This window comes from Drosophila biarmipes, chromosome 3R, assembly GCF_025231255.1.
Source record: "Drosophila biarmipes strain raj3 chromosome 3R, RU_DBia_V1.1, whole genome shotgun sequence".
Lineage (NCBI taxonomy): Eukaryota > Metazoa > Arthropoda > Insecta > Diptera > Drosophilidae > Drosophila > Drosophila biarmipes.
The window spans coordinates 4,053,622-4,080,402 of NC_066616.1; the positions used below are offsets into that span (position 1 = coordinate 4,053,622).

The 26,781-nt window shown below is 43.4% G+C and overlaps 3 protein-coding genes across 5 annotated transcripts; 2 read left to right on the forward strand and 1 right to left on the reverse strand.

Annotated features, from left to right (window-relative positions):
• The first annotated feature begins 6,071 nt into the window (after window positions 1-6,071).
• On the forward strand, window positions 6,072-25,926 carry LOC108032900 (uncharacterized). Of its 3 annotated transcripts, XM_050889243.1 has the most exons (7): window positions 6,072-7,090; window positions 8,275-8,809; window positions 22,972-23,480; window positions 23,986-24,337; window positions 25,011-25,237; window positions 25,301-25,406; window positions 25,512-25,926. In XM_050889243.1, exons 2-7 carry the CDS (start codon window positions 8,680-8,682, stop codon window positions 25,625-25,627), a joined length of 1,440 nt encoding a protein of 479 aa, XP_050745200.1. In that variant the 5' UTR covers window positions 6,072-7,090; window positions 8,275-8,679; the 3' UTR covers window positions 25,628-25,926. The 3 variants fall into 3 exon arrangements, with proteins under 3 accessions (XP_050745200.1, XP_050745201.1, XP_016962431.1); XM_050889244.1 differs by lacking the exons at window positions 6,072-7,090; window positions 8,275-8,809 and adding an exon at window positions 22,663-22,740; XM_017106942.3 differs by lacking the exons at window positions 6,072-7,090; window positions 8,275-8,809 and having other exon boundaries at window positions 22,784-23,480.
• LOC108032898 (uncharacterized) lies at window positions 14,948-16,344 on the forward strand. The gene is made up of 2 exons (XM_017106940.3): window positions 14,948-15,051; window positions 15,127-16,344. Exon 2 carries the CDS (start codon window positions 15,169-15,171, stop codon window positions 16,162-16,164), a length of 996 nt encoding a protein of 331 aa, XP_016962429.1. The 5' UTR covers window positions 14,948-15,051; window positions 15,127-15,168; the 3' UTR covers window positions 16,165-16,344.
• Window positions 20,353-21,643, reverse strand: LOC108032854 (surfeit locus protein 4 homolog). Its single transcript, XM_017106855.3, has 2 exons — window positions 21,160-21,643; window positions 20,353-20,938 (listed from the first exon to the last, which is right to left on the reverse strand). The coding sequence occupies exons 1-2, from the start codon at window positions 21,481-21,483 to the stop codon at window positions 20,420-20,422; spliced, it is 843 nt and encodes a 280-aa protein (XP_016962344.3). The 5' UTR covers window positions 21,484-21,643; the 3' UTR covers window positions 20,353-20,419.
• Window positions 25,927-26,781: the final 855 nt, after the last annotated feature.

A 26,781-nucleotide genomic window follows, 5' to 3' on the forward strand; every position in this document is an offset into this window, starting at 1 on the left:
TAAGCAGTGGGCAACTTATTAAACAAATACTTTATTTTCGTAAAAAAATTTAAATTTTGAAGACAGACAAAAAGTATTCAACTAAAAGTGGTAGATGGTGCAGATGCAAATGGATCGACACATACACAAATTTAACGCAACAAATAAAATTAATAGAAAATGACATTTCTTTTACCGGCTAATTTAAATTATCCTGTCAAATGCTCGATATTCGCAGTAAGCAGGAGTAGCAGCCTTAAAGTGGACAAAGCAAAACACATCAACACCTGGAAACAAGGTTCGGTTGGAAAAACCGATTTACATTCAAATGAGCTGGAAACTCGTTGGCAACTTTAGTACGCCCCGCGAATAAATAATTTTAAAAAGAGAAAGCTGATTAGGATGCTTTAAAATATGTATAAACACACTAGGCGGACATTTGGCACATATTTAGATAAAACATGGGGGGGGGGGGGGGGGGAAAACAAACATTCTGTTTCAGTTATGCGGCCACAAAGCTGCAATTCAAACAGAAGTACTCTCCCGAATAGTTTTATGTCAGCTACTGGCTCGCAGCTTTTATGCTGCACAGTGTAATATTTTATTTTAAATGCGCTGCTGGTTGTGCCGCCTATTTGTCCCTTACGCCAATATATCATTGGGCCGCCGAAAAAAGACACTGACATAACGACAAATTTGCTCGCTATTTATGCGACTGGCAAATAGCAGGAGCATCGGGCACCGGGTGCCGCGAACCCAGCGGATCCAAAGTAGGTAAACATATTTAACACAGGCGGCCCGTGTTTATAAAAACATATATGCAAATTGTCACGGCTCGCCTTTGGCCCTCTGCGCACTCGCTCGGACAATTCGCGTTATTTATAATGGACAATTCTCGTGTTGTTGTTTATAATTTATTTATGCAAATTTTCAGCTGGACAAGCCACCGCAGTGCAGCTGGAAACCGAGGGGGTGCCGCTGTGTAAATAGTTGTTGCCGGCGAAATCAAAACTAAAGCAATTTTCAAATATAATTAATTGCGATTGACCCGATTTGTAATTTATTTATTTAATCCACGCATATTCAAGGCGAATAAGAAATAAATTAATATTAATTTACACGTGCGCAAACCGCGGCATTAAAATGCCATTTTCGGCGCTTCACTCGCTCTCTAATTGCAGCCTAGAGCCTAGAGCTGGGCAATTAAGCATTGGCTCGACAGGGAGGGATTCCTCCGCAGACTCCAATGGCGTGGATGTAATTAGTTCAAACTATTCGAGTGGGACATTCAAAGAGGAGCATTGGAAGCCCTTTGAACGCCGCCGGCCCATTCGAACAGATTTCCATGAATTCGGGGATTTCATACGCATGCCAACGCCCGAAGTCCTCGGCCACCGGGGCAGTGGAGCGGAGGGGGTTGCCAAAGATAATCAGCTCATTAATATTAAAGCCCTGTAAACCGGGCCATGCAGTGCTTTAAACACGACCAAGCCCCTCGACTTAGTACATATTATACGTTATGGTTTCACCTACTTGCCACACATGTTACATGTAACTGACTGTTCGTTCATCTGCGGTGTGTATGATTTAGCAGCTCGACACTCGCCACTTGGCCACAACTCACTTAGTGCCTGGCCCTGCCACAAATGGCCATAATATTCAAGCTTCGCCAGGCCGGGGCTGGCGGGATGGGCTGCCAGAGGTGGCTCAGGCGAATTTATTGCAGCCCCATCCCGAAGTCGGGCCAGGAAGCTCGGTGTCTGGACTCCAAGGGCTTTTGTGTTGAAACAAACCTGACACAGACCGACCCAATCAGCAGACTTTAAGAGTTGGCCACAATTTCCGCAACATTTGATTGGCACTTGCACTCACAAAAAAAGTCGGGGTTCTACTTTCTGCTCTAAGTCTACAGATAAAGATATGTCTGAGGTTTCCGAATAAGCTGGCATGACATTACACTACAGCATAAGTTCCCTGAAATCAAGACCTATTCTTTTGTTTTAAGGAGCAAGTTAAGAAATAACTTATAACCAATGAATACAAATCATATAGTGGTAATATCTAAACTATTACCAAACTAATAACTAACTATACCAGTGCCGTATGTAAGCCAGTAGAGAAAGGGGTAGGCTGTTTTAAATTCCGCATCGAGCAGCTCACCTTAAATCTGTTTTCCGACCCGTCCTGTGCGGCTGCTGAAAGCAAAGCACCCTCGAAATCAGATACAATCGGCAGCAGACGCAGAAACACAGTCAGAAACAGGAGACCGGCCGAAAAGGGAACGGGTATCGGAAATCTGGCCACCCGCAACACTCTGGAGTGTGTCATAAAATGCCAAAACAAATATAAATTTTCACACAATTCAATTTATATGCCCGCAGCATGGCTCAAGCACCGAGAAAGGATGCCGGATTCGGGATACGGTTTCAAGAGCCGGCTGTATCGACAGCTCCCAAGTAGTCCCGAGCCGTTGGGGGCTCCGCCGCCGCCCTGCTCCTGGCAGCTCCTCCTCCTCTCCAGCCATTGTCTACTCATTTTACCACTTGATTGTGTTTGCACAACATTTCAGCAAGCGCCGCGGCATCGGCATTTTGCACTGCAGCCAGCAAACCCAAAATAAAGCAAAATGGCTTGGAAATTTGAAATGCAAAGGCGTTGCTCGGAGCAAACATTTCACGGCGTCTGCTTGGCATAAAGATCGTTACGAAATGGGTTTAACTTAATGGAAACTTAGTGAAACAAATGGGGACTTTACAGTCACCAAACAAGAATACCTTCCTAGTCTCCAGTAATGGGATTTAAAAATAAATGTCTTTTACAAAGGTCTTTTATATGCTACATATTTAAAGACACTGATATATTTAAATAGGAAAATACCAATATACAATTTTAGGATTTAATAATATTTTGGTACGCACTGTCACCACCATCTCCATTTAAACATATATCTTCGTATATATATCGACGCATGCCTGTCTGGCGAAAAATAAAAACAAAGTTTAATCAGAGCTCGTGCCTGCCACCAAATCAAATAAAATGCACATCAAAACAAAGGCAGCAACAAAATCATAGACCAAAAAGTTTTATCAACTGCCAGGCGACGAGAAGAATCAAAATAAATCGCAGATACTGCTTCAGACTCTCGAGACTTGTTTGCTGGCTGGAAGCCAGTCAGAAAAGATAAATAAATGCAACAGTCACGAAGTCCTATACTTTGAGCTAGCACCGATCAAGGAATAAAAAGCCCCAATTAGCCCAAACTTCGGGCTAGCCGGAGGCACACTTTCTGCCCTTTATGAGAGGTATTTGCGGACCTTTTCACAGAAACGAACTTCGTATAATTGTTTTGGCAAGAATCCTTTGGGGTCAAGAACAGCAGTCGGAATGCGCATCCTTTGTTGTGTCAAGCAATCATCGATACGCATTTTTAAGTAAATACGGAATTTACGCAACTTCCTGTGGGCCCCGGCCTTGCTGCTGATGGTAAACTACGAGCAAAGCCAGGAGTTTTAATTAAATTTGCATACAAAATTTCTGCAGCAGTCTCATCAAAAGTTATGGCAATCGCACGGCTCCAATTGTTTAAATTAAATGGGAACGTACTGCCATTTGGGCGGCTTAACCGTCCAGGTGCGCCAGACGGCTCATACGGCTCGTCATAAAAGGCAATGGCTCAGAACATTGCGTATACGCAGCGTGCAGCGCGTCCTATTTAAACTGCGCTTAATGACGGCCGGTCGTTGAGAAGTGAGTCACTGACTGCGAGTAAGCAGCCGACAATCAAACAGAACATGATCCAGACATACAGTGCATGTATCTTCCGCGGTGAGTGGGGATGCAATTGTAGCTGAGTTCTCCCCTCGATTTACCTCCTCTTGGGGGATTTATTTTTAATGGCTTCTGCTAGTGCCTGGGTTAAGCATCCATTGAGTCATTGTATCTACCTTGTAATATGAAAATCGTTTTGGCAAAACTCCTTGATTGTTGCTGGCATTTGATGCCCTTCCCGCTTCCAGAGAGTCACTACAATGGGGCTTAGCTTTCGGATAGGTCATTAAATTAAAAAACATTTTGCTTAAGAATTTAGAACTGATATTATTCTCTAGAACAATAAATATTTTTTTAAGAATGAGTAATTTAGAAAGCATTTCAATATTTTTAAAATTGATATAACTTAATCAATGGTTCTATTTTGTGCGACGTTTTCATTGAAAAACGTTTGTTTTGGGATCATTACTATTATTTTATAACTTTTTTTTTATAATTTTATAATTATGGTTCATTTACTAATAATAAACTAAATAAATAAAGTAAGATTATTTTCTAATACGGCGAGTAATATTTGTAAGCGAAAGAAACAAAAGATGGGATTTATGTTATGCTGAGGGGGTACAAAATAAAATTAATTAGCTGCAAATGCAAATTATAATATTTGTTTACGTAAGAAATAAACGGTGCTTTATTGACTTTAAGAGACACTTGATTGGCGATACCCCCTGCGAGGGTGCGCGAAATCTCCTTTTGGCTTGATTTCGCCCGCTATTTCCGCTTTTGTTTTGTGATGCCAATAAAACATGCATTTCACTTTCAGCCCAACCGTGGGCAAACAATGGCGGAAGGTGGGAGCCGAGGGGCAGGCAGCCGCATCACAAAAACGTCCTTGCCATCGCAGCGCGAGGATCCTTTGTGCAGCATGCACTCAATTATTTGGTCGTTACTTGTTTCTTATTACCTTTTGCCTGCCGACACTACGAAACATAACAACTGCTGCATGCTGCACGCTGCATCTGGGGAATGAGCGCAGAAGGCTTTGTTTGTTCGGGCCGGCCATACAATTGAGTTGCGGAATGGAGGAATAAATGCGAATTTAATATGCAAAGGAATCGGATGGAGCCAGGCCAAGATTGCTCAAAGGATGTCAGTTGAAGATTACTTGGCAAAACGATTGCGCAATAAATAAAACGAGTATATGGAGCGAAAGGAAGAGATAGGTAATTTTAAAGCCACATAGAGTTAGAAAATCGGAAAAAGCACCCCAAGAAAATCATTTGTCTCTTGCTGCTAATCAAAGTTTATTTGTTTTTTTGCTTTTTTATCACATAGATTTCATAAACACGAGTTACCCGTATGAAGGAAGGATTCAATGCATGTATCAATAAATGCTTACATTTATCTAAAAACCCTTATCTGAGAACTTTTGCACACATGGACTGCAACAATCGTTTCCTTGGTAAATTGCCTTTAGACCTGCATACTTTGAGCCTGTAGAAAACAAACAGGTTTTGTTCAACGGAATGCCAATTTAAATTGAGTTCTGAATAAATTCAACAATATTCGTAATACACACTGAAAGGTACTTTATTCTCCACACAGGCAGTCGCCTAAGCAAAGATTTCTTTTTTAAAAAAACGTACTCTAAAAACGTAGATATTCGTATTATCCTTAATTCCTAGAAAACCTTCCCCAAATATAAAGGGAGGGAAGGAGTATTGACTTTATTCTAATCTAACGTCCCATCACGGAGTTATGATAAAGTCATTTAACGCAAATTACGCAAGGATTATACTTATACTTATGTTAAGTTATGCTTATTTTAACATTTCCAAGAGGAAAGCAATACTTTTTAAACTTAATATTTATATTGCCCTTTTTTTAAGAACCATTCTGTAATTTTATCCAAACCTAAAGACCTTTGTTTTTCCAGAGCCACTTGTATTTTTACTGGTGCTTTGCAAAAACTCACACGTTGATAATAAGAAGTCAGCAAATACTGGTTTTAACTGCCTGTTGAAGCGAAACGGTTAACAGAGTCCCTTAACAGCAAGCTGAGAACAGTGAGGACAACAGGATACTCCCCTGTTCCAGTTTTCACTGTGTCCTTCGTGTCCTTTTTAAGGACAATGGGTGCGCAGGGGAAGTTGGAAGCCCACGGAATCGGAACATCGAGGGATGAAACGGGCGAATCGCGAAGGACATCGCGGAACAGTAGGCGCAACATCGGTAGCATGAAGCGAATTGAAAGGGACCGTCTGGCATAGGCACACTGCTATTCGCGAAGTGCTCCGGATTCAGTTTCAAATTTGCATGGCACAGTGGCGGACGTCGAGCGGTAAAGGGGCGCGCAGTTTGAAATCCCAGAGAGAAAGCATGAGTTTGAATTGCTTCGCGCTGAAGTCGCTGCGAAAGTGAATGCACTTGGCGTCTTCAGACTCAGTTTCGGGTTCCAGCTCTGATTCTGATTCATCGGCGACCGGTCTTTGTTCGCGCGAATGTGTGCCAGCCCGGCTGTGGGCGTGTCCGCCCCCTACTCAGCCCCCTACTCAGCCGCCTTTCCCGCCGCCCGGTGAAGTGAAGTGCCGAAGAGTGGAGTGCAAGAACGCCCCCCGTTTCGCGAAAGTGTTCTGCGAAATCCAGTGAGAGACGGCTGTGAGTGCAATGTGTCCTTTATAAATCAGGGAAAATCACATTTTAAATTGCTGCGCATTAGGACGGATACAGATACAAAGGCAGGGCCGCAAGAAGGCAGCCAGGCAAGATCGAAAGTCAAACGCCGTCAAACGTTGATTGCGTCGTCGTCTATCCACGAAACGTGAAAAATGAAAAGGAACGAAGGCGAACGTGAAGGATTTGACTGATGTGAATGGAGGGAAGGATGTGACCTGGCCGGAGCCTCCGAAAGGTGGCACGTGCTATTGTCTGGCCCCATCTATTTCAATTCGATTATATTGACGAGTATATGATGTAATATATGGAAGAGTAATCTGATTAGAGGCAGGCTTATCCCTGCACTCAGAAGCCGTGCTCCCCCATAGACTTTAAAACTCATTAATGTGCAAAGACGCCAATCCCCTGGTCTTGGTATCATTAGACGGCATAAGGCGGAAAACAAGCAGGGGAAGGCGGGGCTGGTGCTAACAACGACGCTGTCGAATCAGTAGAAGTGTTGAAACAGGTGCCAGACTTGGCCAAGATACTGGATAGCAGTTCTAAAAAAACAAAGAAAACAATGAAAACGAAAAGGATTTCACGCTTGGCAACGCACAGCATTCAGCAGAAGTATCACATATCCCGACAGGGGCAACGTTTATTAATTGAGTGGAATTCGGCAAAAGTAAAGTATCAACAACTGTCAAGTATTTTCTAGGAATTTAGTTATCGCGTGGGCAACGAAAGAGGACACTGAGCTGGCGGGATAAAAACAGATTTACTCCAGATTAAAGAACAACACTGAAGAAGATGGGCCAGTCATAGAGCGCTTGTTCTATTTTTCAATCGAACCTTTACCCAGTGAGGAATCGCACATATTTCTAGACCAATATAAATAGATTGAGTAGTTAAGCTACAGTTGAATAAAGTGTTGGAGTAGTTGGGGTACATCTCATAGCACTTTATTTGTATGGGATGTCTGCATTTATTTATTTGTTTTACAACCAAATTATACATATTTATGGTATATCTTTTTTCAGTTCCAAAAATATTTTTCTTGACTGTATGGTTCAATAGGAGACAGCTTACTCACAGCTACTTAGAAAACCGCTTTATTGAACAGGGTGAAAGAGTTGTGCTAGTGAAAGTCAGGAGGAAATTTAGATAACGAAGCTTATATGAAGCTTATACGAAGAACACACCTTCGGGCAGTCAAATATACATAAATAATTCGGTAAATAAAGGTTCGAGGGGAGGTTAGTTCCATTTGGTTTCAAGACCACCCGTGGCTCACAGTAAGCCCCGTCTGTCCATAAGTGAATTAGGAAAATCTCGGAGGCCACTGGACCGCATTCCTCGCCCGAAAAATAAATATCAATTTGTTGCTTAGCTACCCTAATTACACGTTGGTCCGCATCGGCAGACATCCTTCTAGTCGCCCCATATTATGGAGTGCAATAATGCATTAGGAGCTCCCATTTTTTGCTATTTGGGGACTTCGATTTGCCGGCTCTGCGAGCTCTGAGCCGGATAAATGGGGTTCTGGCATTCATTTGGGAAGCCGACGCAGTTTTGCGGCAAAACGACTATTTGGCCAACAAAAAATAACGAGCCAGCCATTAAAAATTTGCCAGGCTCTGCAGAAGTGGAGGAAGTAGAACTAATGGCGAGTGGCAGGGGAGGGGCGATGGGGCCATGCAATTCATTAATTTATTGACTTATAATCAAGCCAGCCCGAAACTTATGCCCGGAGGCAGAGCCGGATAAATATCCATTTATCACATAAACAGAATGCTAGCAGCAGTGAATCCTTGGTGGTTTTCCGTTCTCCTTTTTCCTCGGACCGAACTTATATTTTCGCCTTTCTAGCCTGGCTGCTGCGGTTGGCTTTGCCAAATAAAGCAAGGAGCAAGTTAAAACATACGTTCTCTGCGGCTGACTCGGTGAAATAGAAACAAAAATCCTGCCCAGGGCGGAAAAAGACAGTCACGTCCGTACTACTACGGCCCCTCCTGCGGGGAAATGTGGTATGCAAATTCAACCGAGAAGACTTCATAAAAGCAATGCAAATAATTAAATAACAGAGAGAGCAAACAGCACGGAGCAGCAGCCTGACATGCTACTTGAGCTGGCGAAACTTGGATTAACCAGCTGCGAGGAAATAAATACGAGATACGAAACGCCAAATCCGAGATCCGCAATCCGAAAGCAAATCCCAAAGCAATCCAAGTTCCGCCCAGGTGCGAACGCCGACAGACGCCCTCGCCCAATAAAATGTCCTGGCGGGAGAAGGAGAAGCAGTGCTGCGCAGGACGAGGGGCCTTCCTGGCCGGGAGCAGTCCGGGCACTGCCGGCATACTGTTGGCGTTTCTGGCAGCTGTCAGCTTTCGTGGCATGCGAGCGCGTAAGTGTAAACTTCTTTTACTTGGCTGATACGGGAATGGGCACCCGCCGTACCCTTCTGCGCGCGGATTTCGCCGCTAATTCGCATGGTGCCGGGCGAAATGCGCTGTGAAGTAGTTAAGCACTAGCTATTTCTTACGTTTATACTAGGTTTCAGTTCTTTTAACACGTTTTTGTTCTTAACAATTTAGAGAATAGAGTACTAGAATTGGCTAAAGATGTGCCTTCTATGTATATATTTAGGGACTAGTATACTAGACAAATAATGTAAGCTATAAAATAATATGTATGGGAGGCACATTTTGAGGTCATTTAGCCAATTTTAGTCCATTTGATTCGGGTGTAACTTAAACTTTACTTAATCAATTACAATTACAATACAACTATAAGCTTACTTTATTTTCCCTACCTATTCAAGTTATGGTCACTTTTTTGCATATTTTACGATAATAATATGTACAAAAGATATACCCACTGTCGAAATATATCTCTGGAAAATAATATAAAAATTCAGTTTCGAATGTCAAATCAATCCGAACTTTGTAATCCGCGCTAGCATGTTTTCCCGATCTGCCCAGCAATCCCGTGATCCCTCGGCATACGAGTCCCGGAAAATCGGTTCCAAGAACGCCCCAGAGACCCTGTGCTTACCATGCGAGTCTGTCCCCTGTCCCCAGTACCCCGTCCGGAGTGCCGAGTCCCGAATTCCGAATCCCTGCACCCCTGTCCAACTTTTGGCTACGTGCTTGCTCCCTCCGTACGGCTTTGTTCGGGGGGTTGAGTTCCATGTTTGGAGCTAAGCTTTGTTTTTGCATGCATAGTTAATTCAATTTCGCACATTTTTGTGCAAGTGTCGAGTGAAGCGTTTGCCAAATTTAATTTACATGATGAGATTTGCTTGGCTGCATTGTCGTTGGCAACTCGTTGGCACGATTTTTATAAGCTTGTCGAGTTAATTTAATCGTGCAGTGCAAATTTTCATTTAGTCGAGAGCACACACGTGCCTCCCTCCACGGCTGTCAGACACCTGTCACCCGAAAGGAAATCCCCTGCTCGCTGCCAGAAACTCATTACGCATACGCAGCGTGTGAAGATTCGACTCCACGGCTGATGTTTGCCTTCGCTTTTCGAGTAGTTTATGAAAATGCCTGGCATATTTTCTAGCCCAGCCTAATTGGAACGCCCGGCCTGATAGCCGTCCTCTGAACCTCGAGTTGATTAAATTTCGTGCGTGCAGGGGTGGGTTCAGGTGGGTGGTGTCTGCTCAACAGGTCGGATGCGTGACGTGATTGTGCCCCTGCGAAATTACCTCCGGTCCGAGCTGTCTGTGCACCTGCTTTCATCGAATTGTCTAATTCATAGTTTGGTGTAAATGCAGGTTTTTCTCAATTTCCGTGCCATTTTCCGAAGGTCGGGGTGGGCAAATTATGAGGGCTTTCCACTTCAAATGAGTGGGCGGCCTCAGACTGATTTCAATATATGGTAAGCCTTTAACGTGCTGGGCACACTTGTTTGGCACAGTGCGTGAGGGCCAGACTGTATTTGGCCCATATTTGCTGCCAAAACTGTGTCTTTTTAAAGGCGCTCAGAGCCCTTGCGGCTGAATAATTGCCAAATAATATTTATCATCTAGTTCTTGCGCTTGTCCCCCTGCTGCCGCCGCATCCAATCAATCTCAGCCGAACTGCTGGCGGTGCCAAGGCAATATCATTAACAACACACGACCCCGTCCGCATCCGCTCTCGTATGTGATATAATTAAATTGGGGAGCAGTCGGAAGAACAATGCCACTGAGCGGGACCAGGACTGAGCAGACACTCAAATAACACTTAAGCCATCAATCAGCGCACTGGCCAAGGTCAAAGAAGGCGCCACGCCCATGTCCATCTGCGTTAATTATGCCCCGGCCATGGACCGCATACCAAGCAGCGGGCCAACTATGTTTTGTATAGGAGATACAAGTATTTACCATAGAAGGCTCCCAAGACAAATGGCGGTCAAATGTCACGTTTAATTTATTTATGGCCGAAACACATAACGCGGAGTGGGCCACGGGAAAAAAGGCACTGGGCGATGGGCGTGGCCGGCACAAGAAGCGGGCTTTAATTAAATAACTGCGCTAAGTGGAGCCAAAGAGTTGGCGTCGCTAATACAGCCATTAGCCGAATTCGCTGAGAGCCCATAAATTTCAGGCACCAACTCAGGAATCACAAAATAATTCCCGAGCTCTGACTCCCCGAATAAGTTCCACTTGCCCAATTCGGAGGCAAGGCGATACTTCAGACTAATAAATAGCTGGCGGCGACAATTAATTAACTGCGGATTGTCCTTCTGTCTAAGTTTTCATATGCAAGCAATATGCTGTGCACAAAAGTTGTCTTTACTGTCGTTTACTGCTTGCTAGAGCAGTAAAAAGATTCGACACATAAAAGTAAAAATAAATTTCGCTTTTTAATTTTCTATTTTTTACTAGTTACTTTTTATAACGCCATTGATAGGCATCAGATATATTAAAGTCAACCCCCTGAATTTGAGGAGTATACCAATAGTACCTTTTCATATTGTGCCTCATTAACAGACTCTAAAGCTGTAATAAAATTACTGCTCGAACCGTTACCCAATTACCATCGTCCTGTAAGACCTCCTGGAGCCCGCTGTGATAGTCGTATACCTTTTCACACCCCCACTTAATTCGCATATTTACCGAGACAATAAACTCGGCTTTGGACAAGTGGTAGCCTACTATATTTGCCCCTAATGGACGCACACGAGGATGTTCTGGCCACGTTTTCGCATTAAGCCGTAATGAGCCCCTGACATCAATAGTAAGCCCGACGTAACCGGCGCGCTTTGAACGCTTTTGTGTATTTGTTTATTCATGTGTGTGAATTATGAGCAATAACAACGGCAGTCCCATCAATGCGAAAGACAACAATCGTCAATCAGGAGGCACGAAGGCACAAGCTGTGAAAAACGCGGAGGAAACGCTTTAAAGCAATCGAAGCCAGTCGAGTGCTAAATGGGCGGGTCCCCTGCCACGCCCGCGCCCACCGTCCATCTGCCACTCCCCACGCACCTCCCGCACTTAAGCCGTGTAATTGCTGTGCGGGGGCAGGCTGCCACAAAAAGTCGAAGGCGGCCCCTGTCGTCAAAGTGAGCGATACGACGCGTCGCCAGTTGGCCCAAACAAAAAGGCAGAAGCACGCTTGTGGCATGTCGGACAAATAGATATAGATATGCGACAATGAAATTCCCTGAGGACGCAGTTCATTAGGCTCCGACGGACTCAAGAACCAAGTTAGCTCAAAATCTGCTTATTTATGGAAAGTAATTTATTTACCAGACAAAAACAAGGTCAACTTGATTAACAAACGTGTATTTACTTTCCTTAAATAACTTGCAGCTTATGACTTTTATTAACAACATAAAAATCCTAATAGTCATGGAAAAATCCACGTGAATCCCGCTTTTAGCATAAATAATATAAATATTTTTGTTGCTGAAAGTTATGGAAAAGCAAAGAAAACATTAGATTTTTAATAATTTTATATTATACATATATATACTTTTTAATATGTTATTTATACGTAATTTACACACGAAACTGCGATATTTGGTAACATTATTTATTCCATCGCGTTGAAAGGATTACCGAAGCCACTGAGCGGAGCCATTTTCCGTGGCATATTTGCGCAATCAGAACGCCGTCATCAATCCATCACAGGCTACCCTCGTCAGAAATCGGCTGCTATTGGGACTTGATGGACCAAGATCGCAGGAGAGTCCATGGGACCGGCCGGAGCTAAAGGGTAACCACAACAAAACGTGCAGCCATTGATAAAATGTGCGACGGCTGCTGATGTAGGTCGGATCCGGAAGGGGCTTCTGGGCTGTAGGTGGGAATGGGAGTGGCAACGGGAGTGGGGAATGCAGGAGCTGGAATTTATGATTCCATTTTTACTTCTCTGCTCGTTCTTGCAAACAGCCCCCGGCCATGGAAGACTCTCATCGGGGAATGCGGGCGGGGAAACTGTGTGGGGAAATGCAAATGGTTGTGGCTTGTGAATTTCTCTCGCAACAATGGGAAACGCTTCACCGTGGCCGGAACCCCTGGGCGGCGTCATTGGCCTGGACCCCCGCTGTCCCACTGCCAACAGTACCTACATGGATCAAAATCAGATGGTAACCTTTTAGGTTATAACATTCCAAACTTAAAAAAATAGTTATTTATTAACAAGACTTAATTTGACACTGAGTGACAAAAAATCCTTTTTTTCTCGCAGTGGACCTCCCTGAGTGCTTGTGACAACCATTTGAACGCTTCGATTATGCATGTTGTGAGCTCGGGGCGGCTTAAGGGTACCGGCTTCTGATATTTGCTGAATGCTGCGAACCAATAAATGACAAGTTATGCCCTCTAATTAATGCGCTTCAGCATGCGACAAGCGTGTGCGGCTTCTGGCCGAATGATTTCGGGCTGGTCTAATGGGCGCTATTTCAGGGTCTTGACCAGCCCCGCCACCCCTGCTTTCGGCTTAATTTCGGCACATAAATGCCCACGGTCCGCACCCCGGAGGCGCCATCGCCGGGGAGGGAGACCTCATATGAATCCAGTTTTTGTGGCCGCATCATGACCGGTCCGGCGTTTCATTTTTCAACTGTCAGACTACCGCAAAGCCAGTGACACTTCGCTCCCCGCCGGAAGATGGTGCAAAAGGGGTTATCTGGCGGCGCCTCGGGCTTAAATACGTACATGGAAATTAAAATGACATTAGGTCAGGCGAGCGTAAAAGCCAGAGGTTCCATTATTTTTTGAGATTTAAGTTTTTGAAAGAAATCGTGACATTTTATCTTAAACGCACACAGACTTCGGGGCTCTAAGGGAACCTTTAAATTGTATAATAAATCAAAGGCGATTAACATCGGAACAAATGAACATAACGTCAGCTTAATGATACCTTCCTAACCTGTAACAAACATTTAGTTAATACACACTAGGTCATGCGACACGAATTGTCGGGAAGGATATAATTTTGGTATCCTGCTTGAAGAGCTTACATTTTCCTCACTTATTTTTTACCGCCACATCTCTGTCATGAATTAATTTTTTCAAAGTCGAAAGACTCCTGTCGCATCGGGTATTTGTTTTTACACAGTGGTGAATTGGCGCAGAGAGGCCACAATAAAAAGTTACACAAAAGATAGTTTATTTAAGGGGTAGTGAGAATTTTGTTCATACCCTTTTAGAGGGTATAATGATTTCAGTCAGAAGATTGCAACGCAGTGAAGGAGACGTTTCCGACCCTATAAAGTATATATATTCTTGATCAGCGTTACAAGACGAGTCGATCTAGCCGTGTCCCTCTGTCCGTCTGTCCGTCCGTTTCTACGCAAACTAGTCTCTCAGTTTTAAAGCTATCGGGCTGAAACTTTCCCAAAAGTCGGACACTATATCTTATAGCTCCCATAGGAACTATCGGGTAAAAAAATTTAAAAAAATTTCCTTTTTTTTTTTTGGACACTTTATACTCTTAGAATTAATTTAGAAACCTGATCTTAGCGCATACGGTTTCGGAAGTTGCCGAAAAATGAAATCGGTCACAAAGAGCGCGAGCGCTCGGAGCACATTATTTAAGAATATAATATAACAACAATTATTTAACAACAGGGGAAAAAATTACAAAAATATAGAAACCGGCGCTTTTTGTTTATTTATGAATATTTTTATGATGGTGATGGGGCGTAGACGTTCAAACGTTCTTCAATAAAAAATTTGGCTTGTGTTTCGGACAATGCCAACTGGAGAACTCGTGGCGTTTTTAATGTCATTTTGAATAAACCCTATTTCTGCACGTAGTCAATCGGTATTAATAAGTAAAATATTCTTTTCAACGTATATATAATAAACCTGTACAAAATATTAAACGTGAAATTACCTGACTATCCCCTTAATTCTTGTCAATACTTAACAACAATTAACAATTAACAATTTATTATGAATCAGAAAAAGTTTGCTTACTATTTGTCCTATCCAATTGAAAACCAATTAGAGTTTTCGGGGAATACCCTAAACATCAAATAAAAAGAACAGTTGTTTTGAACTAGTTCTTTCTCATAAGTTTTGCAACCCTTAAGGGATGCAAAACTAAATCAGGAGCTTATCAAGCGTCTCGTTTTGGATATTGATGTTCGTTCAAGAATTAGATACTGTTTATACATTTGAAAACACATTTTGCTTTTAAGGTAGGCCGTGTATTATCTGCTATAGAAACTGCTATCCAGGAGTTAAATCATTGTTGCTTGGGATACATTTATTAGGTCTTATTGCTTTGAAAAAGTTCGAGAGCCCTGCGCCTCAGGATGAGCGACAAAGCCATTGTGCAGGAGAATCGCCAGAAGGGTGAGGTCAAAACCCAGTTGCACGTACTTCTTTCAAAGCAAGTACTGAGTCAACTGTTCCCCAACACACATGACATGAAAAATCTGCGCTCCCTCACCATCGGGAACATATCCCAAGAAGTTCTGGAGAAGATCTTCACGAACTGTGGGCAGCTGGAGAGTTTAATTCTGTGGGATAGGCTGGGTCCCGGGATCCTTTACGATATACGGAATATAGGACTTTGCAGGATGCTGAAAGTGCTTATGCTGCCACTGGAAATTGCGTCACCTCTGGCCGCCTGCCGCATGGTGAACCTGACCCATCTCACGCTGCAGCGCCAGAATGTCTGTCCGGGAATCGACTGGCTGTGCACTGTGATAGCCATCATCCAGGCCAAGAGGTTCGACCTTCAAGAACTCAGCTTTGACGGGTCATGGCTGGTGGCTCCTCTGGACCTCTTTCGGTTGGATCTCGCCAGTTGTACTGCTCTTACGTACCTTAAACTGAGCAACTGCAATCTGAGCGAGTTGAGTGGTCCGCCACTGCCCTTGACCTGCCAGAAGTTGGGCTTTCGGCGATGCTCTGTGGTCAAGCTGCAGAGCTACATAAGAACCCATGCGCTTTTGCAGAATCTCGAGGTGTTCGACTGCCAGGTGCTATCGGGAGCTCCTCTGCTGCGGCGCATTCTGAGCATGAGGAAGCGCCTGACCGACCACGAACCTCTGCTACTGACCTTTAGCCAGTCCCACAAGCTGCGATCGGAGTACACAAAGTGGACCCAGGAAGATGTGAATGCAATTAGCAGGTGGCTGAAAGTGAAGGAACTGGAGCCCCATCAGGCGGATACTTGGAGCCAGCCACTCGGCACGGTGTCCATGAACTTTTCCCGCTCCATCAACTTTTTTCCCAACCTCTCACTCCCGGAGGATAGTATACTGAACGCGGCTGATATTGTCCAAAGGTTGGATCCCTTGTAAGGATATTGAATGGGAACGGCAGGCTTTGCATGCATTTTTAATCATTAAAGTCAAAAGTTTACCACACTTATTGAAATATGAAATGAATGTAATACAATTTGACTGATTTCATTTTGTTAGCTGTTGAACGGTTATGAAAGCTTTTGATGCCGCTAGCCAAATATATTTTGAGTACCGGCTACATGTAGACTGTACACTTTGTGTTACGTATTGGTATTCGGGTCCGAAAGAGATAGCTCTGGATACGCCAGTCCTATGGAATCTTTAGGTTGTAAGAGAACTTTGTGTCCAAGTATAATATACAAAATATATTACATTTTTACAACCTTGCAGAGGGTATAATGATTTCAGTCAGAAGTTTGCAACGCAGTGTCACTAGACGAGTCGATCTAGCCATGTCCGTCTGTCTGTCCGTTTCTACGCAAACTAGTCTCTCAGTTTTAAAGCTATCGGGCTTGCAGGTAGTATATAAGTCGGAACCAGCCGGAGCGGACAACTATATCTTATAGCTCCCATAGGAACAGTCGTGGAAAAATTAAAAAAAATTATATCTTCGGTGTTTTTTAACATATAACCTTCTCAGCTTGGAGATAGCATTTTTTAATTAGTTCTAAATTTCGAATTAAATATTTTCAAAATCATATAGCTGCCATAGAAACGATCGGAAAATTAGTGGTAAAATAATATGACGAAATTATATCTTCGGTGATTTTTAACATACGAGTATAACCTTGTACGCTTGGAAATAACATTTTTTAATTGGTTTTGAATTTCAAATTAAGTTTTATCAAAATCGGACGACTATAGCTGTCTAGGAACAATCGGAAAATTAGTCGAAAATGTTGAAAAAATTTAATTTTTGGTGTTTTTCAACATATAGCCTTCTAAGCTTGAAAATAACATTTTATAGTTAGTTCTATACTTTTATTAAAATCGGAGGACTTTATCATTTAGCTGTCATAGGAACAATCGGAAAAATGGTGGGAAAATAATATGAAACAAATTATAGCTTTGGGGCTATTTGACATATTACCTTGTAATATTGGGAATATAATTTCTTATATTTTTAAGAATTTCGAACTCAATTTAATAAAAGTCGAACCACTCTGACATACAGATGTAAAAAAATGGTCTTAAAAAAAAATGACATCATTTTTTTTATATATTTTATATTGGAATTTTATTATTTAGTTGTGAATTCTTGCGGAAACACTCCCATAATTTAATGAATACGAATCCAACGTAGGTAACTCCAGTAGACAGATGCCCCCATTCACTTCAAGTGGCAACCACCATATAAACCATATCAAATCTAACTTCGAAGGGCTTTCGCCATAAGAGCCCCATATTTGCTTTAGGATCACCATTTTTCCAGTTGGCTGACTTTTTGTTTATCAGAGGGCACATAAATAACAAAAAGTTGCCAAAAACGGGGAGTAAAGTGAAATTTATGTGTACCGCATGTAATTAATAATAAAAAAATCGCGCAAACGAATTAAATGGTTCTGTGTGTGTTTAACTTGCTTGTTAGCCTGTCCAGAACGGCGCCTAATTAGACCAACTTCCCCGAGCACACATCCCCGCACCCCAGCCCGCCCGTTTTCCCGAACTTTATGCTCGAGCCAACTTAATGGGGTCCGAGCAGTGCTCCGGCTAATCGGGTTAACCAATCCCAAAAGCAATGTTAACCAGTTGTAATTGGGTGTTACCTGGGCGAGGTGGAGGATTGGACGGCTTGGCAGGAGGACAGGTGGAGCACAAAGCAAAGATCGTAAATGGTATTAGCAGAGCTGGGAACGCGACCACAATCTCGTTCAGTGCCGGAGAGGTGCAGGAGAGGTGCCACTCTTCCCCAGGTCCAGTCCTCGTGCTAGCCAATAAGTTTTAATTGGAGTAACTCTTGCAAAATACCAGACTGTTTCAAATGTTTTGCCTCTTGCTCTTTTACGAGTAGGACACTTTTTTGTACCTTCATTATATTTTTTCCTTACGCTTATTGCATTTTATCCTGTTGTATAGTAAAGGTTCTTAGAAATATAATCCAAATTTAAAATAATTAATAAACATGCGAAAGAACGCATACACATATTTATAATTAAATTTGAGAATGGCCATACACTTGGCTGATGGTAAAGTTCAACTTTCGGCGAAATCGTGTTAAACGCCAGACGTAATCCCTGAAACGTTGAGCCCCGCAACATTTGGTTTTAATTCCTGCAGTGTCGCAATGGTTGTTCAGTTTCCAAACGATATAATCCATGCATCATCTCATGGCGGCAGTCCGATTAGACACGAACCCCTGACTGGGCTTGGCCTTTTTCAACTTTGCACTCCAATGAATACGAAATTCGCGCGAAATTCCCTGACAGAACCCACGACAAAGATAAAGTTTCCACCGCCGCCCCACGCCGAAGGTCCCCCACTTGAATTATTATGTTATGGCTGTGCCCTGGGCTGGGCGTTCTACATTCCCAGCTCTGTGCTCTGCGTCCCGAGCCCAAACCCGAATCCGAACCCCAAAAGTTTGCGCCAATCATTGCTCAACCATTTGAGTAGAAATTTTAAATTTATTGCTCTGACAATGCGACAGCAAACAATAACATTAACAAAGTAATAATTCAGGGCCCTAAATGATTTCAATTATTTGCCCAAAATGCGTGACGAGCGCCGCAGCATGGGCTATGGCAGGGCTACGGCAAGAACCCGAAACCGAAATCAGTTTATGTGGTTTACTGGGCAGTTACACTAATTACCGCACAACAAAACGCTGTAGCTCTCATTTACCGGTGTTGTTCTTGCACTTGTTGTACTCTAGTTGTTGTCGGTTTCTGTTTTTATAAACTTTTGTGTGCAAATAGTTTTTAATTACGTAGATATGCTGGCAGCAAGAAAAACAATTGAAAATCTAACGGGGGAATAAAGTTTAAAGCTGTGGGATGCCCAACGTTCGCTCAGTGTGGAACGCACTGGGTAGTGAGCGACTGTCCTTTAAAGGCCAGAATTTTGTTGCAAATAGAGGTCCTTCTTGGCCAGATGTAAGCTCAGAACTTAATACCAAAAAGTTTTGAGGTCAACTTCAAATGTGGATCAGTCTCCGCCACTAAACGCGCTGGCGTGCTGTTCATTTATACGGCGTTTAACTAACTTGACACCATCGTAGGATGTACTCAACTCATAATAAACTTTATTTTTATCACAGAACTTTTTAAAGAATGGATGAATCTCCAAGAATGAAACAATAAGTTTAAAAGCATTTAATGTGAAGAGTGGAAAGCCCAATGGGCGGGCGTATCGACTTGAAAATGCCCTCTAAGCTGTCCTGTATAAAACAAAATAGATATACTACGAAGAATAAAACATATTTCCTGTTCAAATTTAAAAATGTTAAACAATTGTGATAATTTAGGTATCCTAGAGTTCCTCGAACACCTTCCAGGGGTACCCCACTTTAACTGCCCGCAACCGAGTTGGAACCTACGTCGAATCTTATTTATGCGGTGGTCCGTGGCTCGCAACTTTGCAGCAAAATTAAGTTATTTAAAGCCAACAACCTCGGCTACTTAGGCGATGCAACTGCCTGCAGTTGTGCAACTCTGGATGGAAAGTGGAAAACTATTTCAGCGAATTGTTCTCGAGAAGAGCATTTAATAAAATTGTAAACTTGAGTGGAAACGCCGCTGCAGTGCCGTCCTCCGCCCCACAGACTCGCTCACTTTATGGTGGCTCTGCGCGAGCATTTGGCATAATATTATTTACATAATAAATACTTAGTTGTTATTTGTTGTGCTGCGCGTAAATTCGCCGCCCGAGGCGAGACAGCGGAACGGGAAGGCGGCGCCGAAAGTAGGCAATAGGCGGTGGTGGGTGGGTGGTTGAGTGGGGAAGAGGGTCTGGGTGGATGTCCCTGGTCCTGGTCCTCACCGAATGTATAATGTGGGCGGCGTGACTCGGTAATTCCAGGCCCATCTGCGGGGTTTTATGCTCTAATAAAGTTGCAATGTGGCCGCGAGCTCAAAGCTTGATTGGATCGGAATAAGGACGAGAACAGTGTCCAGTTCGCCAGCCCACCCTTAGTTTCACTTGAATTTCCAGTTAGTCTAGCGCGTCAATCACTTAAAAGGGCGGTCCACGAAAATACATAACCAAAAAAATGCCTTCTTCGGTGTATCATATTCTTATCAGATCAGATTAAATTTTTCACACAATTATGCAACATATATTTTAAAGGTTACTTTGCTGCCTTTAGGGATTCCTTTCAATTACCTCTGCTGAGCTGCTGTTTTTTATATTGCTCAAGAGATACTTTCCCAGGTCCAAGAAGAACAACCATCAGTAGACCTCCCACAACCGACAGGGTGTGAAAGAAGTCGTACTTAAGCATGTCCCTAGAGTCTCCATCGTCGAACCACCAGGCGTTTGTCGTCGCATTCCACACGGTGAGAACAAGCGCAAGGCACGATGCAGCCAGTCGGGTGCGAAAACCCATTACAATGCACGCCATCAAGATCAGGCCAAAACAGTTCAAGATAATGGCTGGAATGGCGAAGTACTGCTCGAAGAGGGTAAGGTACATAAGGGCCAGCAGGATTCTTCCGGTGAGCTGCATCAAGTGCTGGGATCGCCGGTTCACAAGGAAAGGCAGACCGGCGCCTGCTCCGTAGATGCGGAAGACCAGCGCCTCCTTGTTTTCCACATGCAGAAGCAGTAAGCCTCCAAGAAGCGAGAAATTGCGGAGCAGCAGTTTCAGCTGCAGAGGCACTTCATATATGTGAACCTTAGGAAAATGGAAAATTACTATATAAATCAGCATCACTGGGAGTCGAGATTAAAAATAAAAATGGTGTACTTGCTTTGTCATGACTGTATTCATAACTATTTGGATATGGGAATCTAGAATACTTATTATTAAAAATCTATGCTCCAATTCAAAACTACCATCCATTGGATCTATTGCCTGAAGTTCGCTTTGACGAATTTAGCCGATTCAAAACTTACCTGGAGCAGCACTAGGCCGGCCAGAAGGGTAACCGCAAAATTAGTGAACAGCTGCATGATGACCAGAGCTGAGCCCACCAGCTGACCCACCAGGCTGAGCAGGACTATCGCCGCCGCAAGGGCGGCTGAGCACTGGTGGTGGTCCTGGAGGAAAGCCAGCTGCTCCACCCACTGGAACCACATGCGCAGGGCGTCCTCGAGGAAGGTGGCCACCAGGCAGAAGCGGGCCACCGAGGGCAGAAGAGGGCGGCAACGCCGGGCGACCTCCTCCCCCAGATCTTCCGCCCTGTGCAGCCATCGGGTCCCCGTCTGGGTCACCAGCATCTCCCGGGGTGCCTGCTCCAAGCCGCAAACTCCACTTACAAGCAAAGTGATTTCTCTCGGCGTCCCAGGCTGACAGTCGTGGCAGTGATAACAAACGGCCAGTGCCACTCTGAGTTATCGTTCCGGTCTGTGTTGAGTCTGTGGCACATCTTGAAAAGATTGCTCTGTTACGAGGCGTCCAAAGTGGTCCTCTTCCGGGATCAGCTGCCGCTCTGGGAATTTCTCATTATAATGCTTGCTCACCTTATTAAGTTACATATTTTCTCAATATTGTAAAACAAAAAGGTTTCCTTATACATCTGTCAAGGTTCTGTAAGGGGCTCACAGCACTGTAGTAAGAAGTTTTAATATGAGACTCCTATAAAAAGCCAGTTCTTACAGTTCTAAAAATAACGTAATTCAGTAATCCTCAAGTTAGTTATCCGTGTTTATCGGAAAAATATCGCTTCTTTGTTAATCGACATAGACAGCCCCAAACAAACATTGTTGGTTTAAGCAACGTTTGTTTTTAAAACGCAGCAAGCCGTTTGAGATTGAAAAACAACTTATTAAACCCTCTTAATATTATATTACAAATACTTGAATTCATTCTATATCATCTTATGTCTTCACAGTAATATCGAAAAAGTCAATCTAACTTATTTTAACTCACTTATGTATGTGTGCCCTTCTTTCAAATAGTTGGTTGGCATTACTGCTATCCGCCTTTTCTGTAAATATCCTCAGCAAATTAGTTTCTAAACTGTACAGAGTTTTTTATAATATTCCCTCATACAATTACCGTCTGATCACCATACCCCAGAGCCCTGGGAATTGCAGCTGGTGTGACAAAATAGAAATTCTCACGAAATTATCCCCACCAATATCAAGATTGTTTGGCGCCCAGAAAAACGCAAATCCAATATTCATAAAACCACCCGAACACTTGACCTGAAATGCGTTGCAAATGCCCTAAGCAAATAAATTTGCATTTTGCATGATGGATTGCAATACGCTGCTGCAAAATGTATAAATTTTCTAAAATATTTCGCAATTTGTCAATTAATGCGCAAAGGCTTTGGCTACTGCGCTTTGTTTTATGGAAGGAGATAAACAAACAGTTTTTAGTTCGTTTAAATGCAAAATGTGTTACCCTTTTTGGTAGTTTCCGATTTATTCTTTTGCAGTGCGTACTTGTTAAACAGACAAATATTTGCAAAAAAATGATTTCAAATTATAAAATAACTAGTTTCGGTTAAAGCTCTTCTACTTTTAAAAGTAGGTAACAAAATCACTTTAATGGTAATCACACATTTAAAAAGCACATCCAAAGCGGACAGGGCATTCCACCCGTCGCATTTCCTCAAAAACTTCTCCAACCCTCAACTGACAGCTGCGCTTCGATTGTTTGTCAGTTTGGCATAAGCCTGAAATAATTATTTGTGCAGCAGAACTTCGATAGGGTCCGCCATCTGATGTGCTGCTCATCATTCTTGACCTATTTTGCAGCGCTGGCAGCCACGGCCACTCCGATGGAGAACGCATCGCTAATTGCCCCGCCGGCGACGGGGTCAACCACAATGGCGGTGGGCTCGGGCCCAGGGTCCTCGGAATCCCCTGTGCTGATGCTGGGCGACGCCCGACTGGAGAGGGAGGAGGACACCACGGCGATGGATTCTTGGAGCGACAGGCCTGACACTGCCACGCTGACAAGGGGGTTTTCGATTCCCACGTATTTGCCGCCCTTTCCGGAGTTCATCCCCGCCGACCTGCCGCACCTGCAGCGGAATGCCTCGTCCCGAGCTGCACATCCCGCGGAGAACGGTCCATCCGGCAGTCCGGCGCCCCCTAACGAGCAATCCCGTCTGCACGCCTACGACAGCGAACAAAAGGCCCAGCAGCTGCGGCGCGAGAAGGAGCTGGCCAAGGAGCGGGAGCTCCTGCCCCGCCGCCTGCTCAGCCTGCCCCCGCTGAACGCGACCGTCCAAGCTGGCCAGCACGCCTATCTTCCCTGCAAGGTGAGTGGAGGGGGCTGATGTGGTCTATGGGCTGATAGGCCAACTGGGGACAATGGGAGCCATCCAGCTGAGTGGCGTAATTGAGAGCGCCGAGTGACGGGCTACATTGGGAAACAGTCCTTCGTCCTTTGAGAAAATGTTTCAAAATAGAAATGGTTGTAACTTCTAAGGGAATGCTATTGGAAACACATTTTCTTATTGGAAATGGTGAGAGAAAAATTAAAAAAATTAATACATCCATATATGTGTTATCTAAAATATTATTTACATGTGTTTGAACTTTACTTTTAGCAGTGATTTTGACTTATCAACATCTATCTTTATTTTTACACTGTAAAAATCAATCTTAGTCACCAATTCTGAAGCAATAAATATAGTAAGCCGGCATCGATTAATTTTAATAAGTACAAATTTAGTTTATTGAATCGAAAGATAAAATAATAAAAACGTTACCTTACCTAATTAAGATATATCACTTAGGATTCTCATACTTTCTCCCGTGTAGCTCAACCAGCACTCCGGTAAACCGCTCTCCTGGATTCGTTTGCGGGATGAACATATCATTGCGGTGGATCACACAACCTTCATCAACGATGCCCGCTTCGCATCGCTGCTCCAGTCGTCCACCTCGACGACAATTGTATCAGGGGCTGCTCCCGCGTCCTCGGTGACCGCCTCGGTTGCCCTGGGCAACAGCTCCGCCCAGGCTGGTGTGGGAGGTCATGAGAGGGCCAACGGCAGCAGCCTTAGCTGGACGCTGCAAATCAAATACGTGAAGCTCGAGGACGCCGGTTGGTACGAGTGCCAGCTGGCAACGGAGCCAAAAATGAGCGCCAAGGTGCAGCTGTTTGTGATAAGTAAGTGAAACTACTGCTAACTGACAAATAGCCCATACTGAAAAAAGGGTTACGGCTCAAAAATATTTTTAGTTTCCTCCAGAAAGTGGACCAAGACATAACGTACTGTTTTTATGGTTTTTGCTTGATATTAGTAGTTGGATTTCCAACTTAGTAACATTATTTCTTTTTAATAATTTGATACGTTTTAATATACGTGTACACTTATGAGTAATAAATACATATGCGCAATGCTATTTGAATGTTGAACTTATAAAAATACGCTTTACTTGGCCTTAGGACAAATTTAAATATTTTTAAAATCAATTAAATGAATCCCTATTCCAGATTTTTATCTTTTCCCTGTTCCAATTTGTTTTACATTTCAGTCCTATAAAACTAACGCAAGAAACGAATCTAAAAAAATCATATTTGTTTTCGGTTCTGAATTATTGAAAAAAAAACACTTTAATATTTGTTTAGGCGCCTAACATTTAGATAAGTCTGCATTTAGACAAGTCTACGCTTCAGTTAAGTAAATTTAGATTTATGTAAAGTGAACTTTCCTAGAGAACACATATAGGCGGGCGTCAAAGTCACATCGTTAAAAGAGATTACTGGGACCGCCGAAGAACCTTTTAAAGGGAAATGATTTCCCAACCGTCGTGTGCTAACACTTTATCCCCACCCACAGCACCCCGAACCGAGCTAATCGGCGATCGGCAGCGCTTTGTGAAGGCCGGCAGCAAGGTGGAGCTGCACTGCATCGTACGAGGCACCCTGGAGGCCCCCAAATACATATTCTGGTACCGTGGCGACCAACAAGTAACTGCCGAAAACGAGGCCAGCGGTGCCCAGAGCGGGTGGTACACGCAGATAGACAGGAATATCTTCGGCAGCACCGAGCACAATCGAAACACCGTGAGCGGATTTGGGCAGCACTAGAGTTCTAAAGAGGATTTCTAATAAATATCGATTTTACAGATTGGCTCGCTGGTCATCCCGCTGGTGCGCAAGGTTCACTCCGGCAACTACACGTGTGAACCGGAGAACAGTGCGGCTGTTTCCATGCAATTGCACGTCCTGAGCGGTAGGTGACTCCACTTTGATACCAGGCTTATTCTAAATATTTTAAAATTTCAAAATTAATTCGGCTTGCAGTAGTGATGTACTAAATGATCAAATTCCATTTCAGGGGAATACTCCGCCTCTGCCATAAAGTCGACAGCTAGCAACCTCCATAGACTGGGCCACGGATACAGTTTGCACCAGTGGCTAATCTTTCTTCTGGTGGCCCTGAACAAAACATGAGTGTTTCTGGGGGAAATCATGGAGATCGCTGGAATTATTATCCGATCGAGAAGTTTCGTCTAAGACATTAGTTTAATTTCTAGGTAAATTGCACTTACACTCAAACGATGACATTGTTTATTCTGCTGACACTTCTTAAAGTCTAAGCCAAACTTTCCGAATATAAATACATTTTTATACAAATTGTAGACTTAACAATGTTTTCCTTTACTCTAGTTAATAGATCTAGTGCTATAAGAAATATCATAAGCATCTAAATCCGAGTAACGGCTATTTATTTGTTATTTGCGTAAATAAAGCCTGAGGCGTCTTATGTAAGATGTAAAAGATTATGTTTGTTTTGAGACTTAAGTGTCTATTCGGGTAATATTTATATTATATATTTATTATTTTATATATATATATTTTCAACGAATATTTATATTCATTCCAATAATATACCCATCCCTACAAATCTTCTATTGTCCAACCTCGGCCTTTGATTAACATTTGATGTGGTTCTCCTAACGCATAGCTACCGAATTAAATATACCGCCTAATGCTCTTACTCTTCCGCAGCCCAGGCTTAGCATCTTAGCCCCAATCCTCACTTATTTAAATAGGATTTGCCCCCGACAATCCCAGCCCTCTGTTAATTTCTTGCCGGAAAATTATCTGTATATTTTAAAATGCAAATACAAGAACCTGTCATAACTCATGAAAAGGTGTGGGAAGAGAAAAGCAGCCACTAAGCCGGCTCGCAAATACTCAAAACCAAAGAAAGAGAATCGAGAAAAACTACCATTGCCTTGGCCATTGTTACGCCTGGGCCATTGTTTTATGGCTTGGCCAACTATAATTTTGTGCGATTTTTCTGATTGCCCGCGCACTTTACGCTGCTCATTTATCAAACCGCCACTGACCGGCGAAGAGCGCCTTAGCAACCGTGGCCAAGATGTGGCGAAAGTTTTATGGCCAAGTTTGAATTCCCCCCAGAAGTTGGCCCACATTTCCATCTTCCATCTCGGCACACCTTGCTCCCTTGCTCCTTGGCCTGCCGCTCGGCCACTCAACAGACAATTTACAGCTGGACAGATGGCGTGCGAAAGGAAGGACCCTGGGTAGGGGAAGGAAGGGCTGCGGAGACTGGGCTAATCACTTTTTGATTTATTCGC

Coding starts and splice junctions, on each gene's coding strand:
- LOC108032854 (XM_017106855.3), bottom strand. CDS start 21,483: ATGCTGGTGACCCAGACGGGGACCCGATGGCTGCACAGGGCGGAAGAT. Junction 20,939..21,159: donor CCGGCCTAGTGCTGCTCCAG/GTAAGTTTTGAA, acceptor CATTTTCCTAAG/GTTCACATATATGAAGTGCC.
- LOC108032900 (XM_050889243.1), top strand. CDS start 8,680: ATGTCCTGGCGGGAGAAGGAGAAGCAGTGCTGCGCAGGACGAGGGGCC. Junction 8,810..22,971: donor CTTTCGTGGCATGCGAGCGC/GTAAGTGTAAAC, acceptor CCTATTTTGCAG/CGCTGGCAGCCACGGCCACT. Junction 23,481..23,985: donor ACGCCTATCTTCCCTGCAAG/GTGAGTGGAGGG, acceptor TCTCCCGTGTAG/CTCAACCAGCACTCCGGTAA.
- LOC108032898 (XM_017106940.3), top strand. CDS start 15,169: ATGAGCGACAAAGCCATTGTGCAGGAGAATCGCCAGAAGGGTGAGGTC.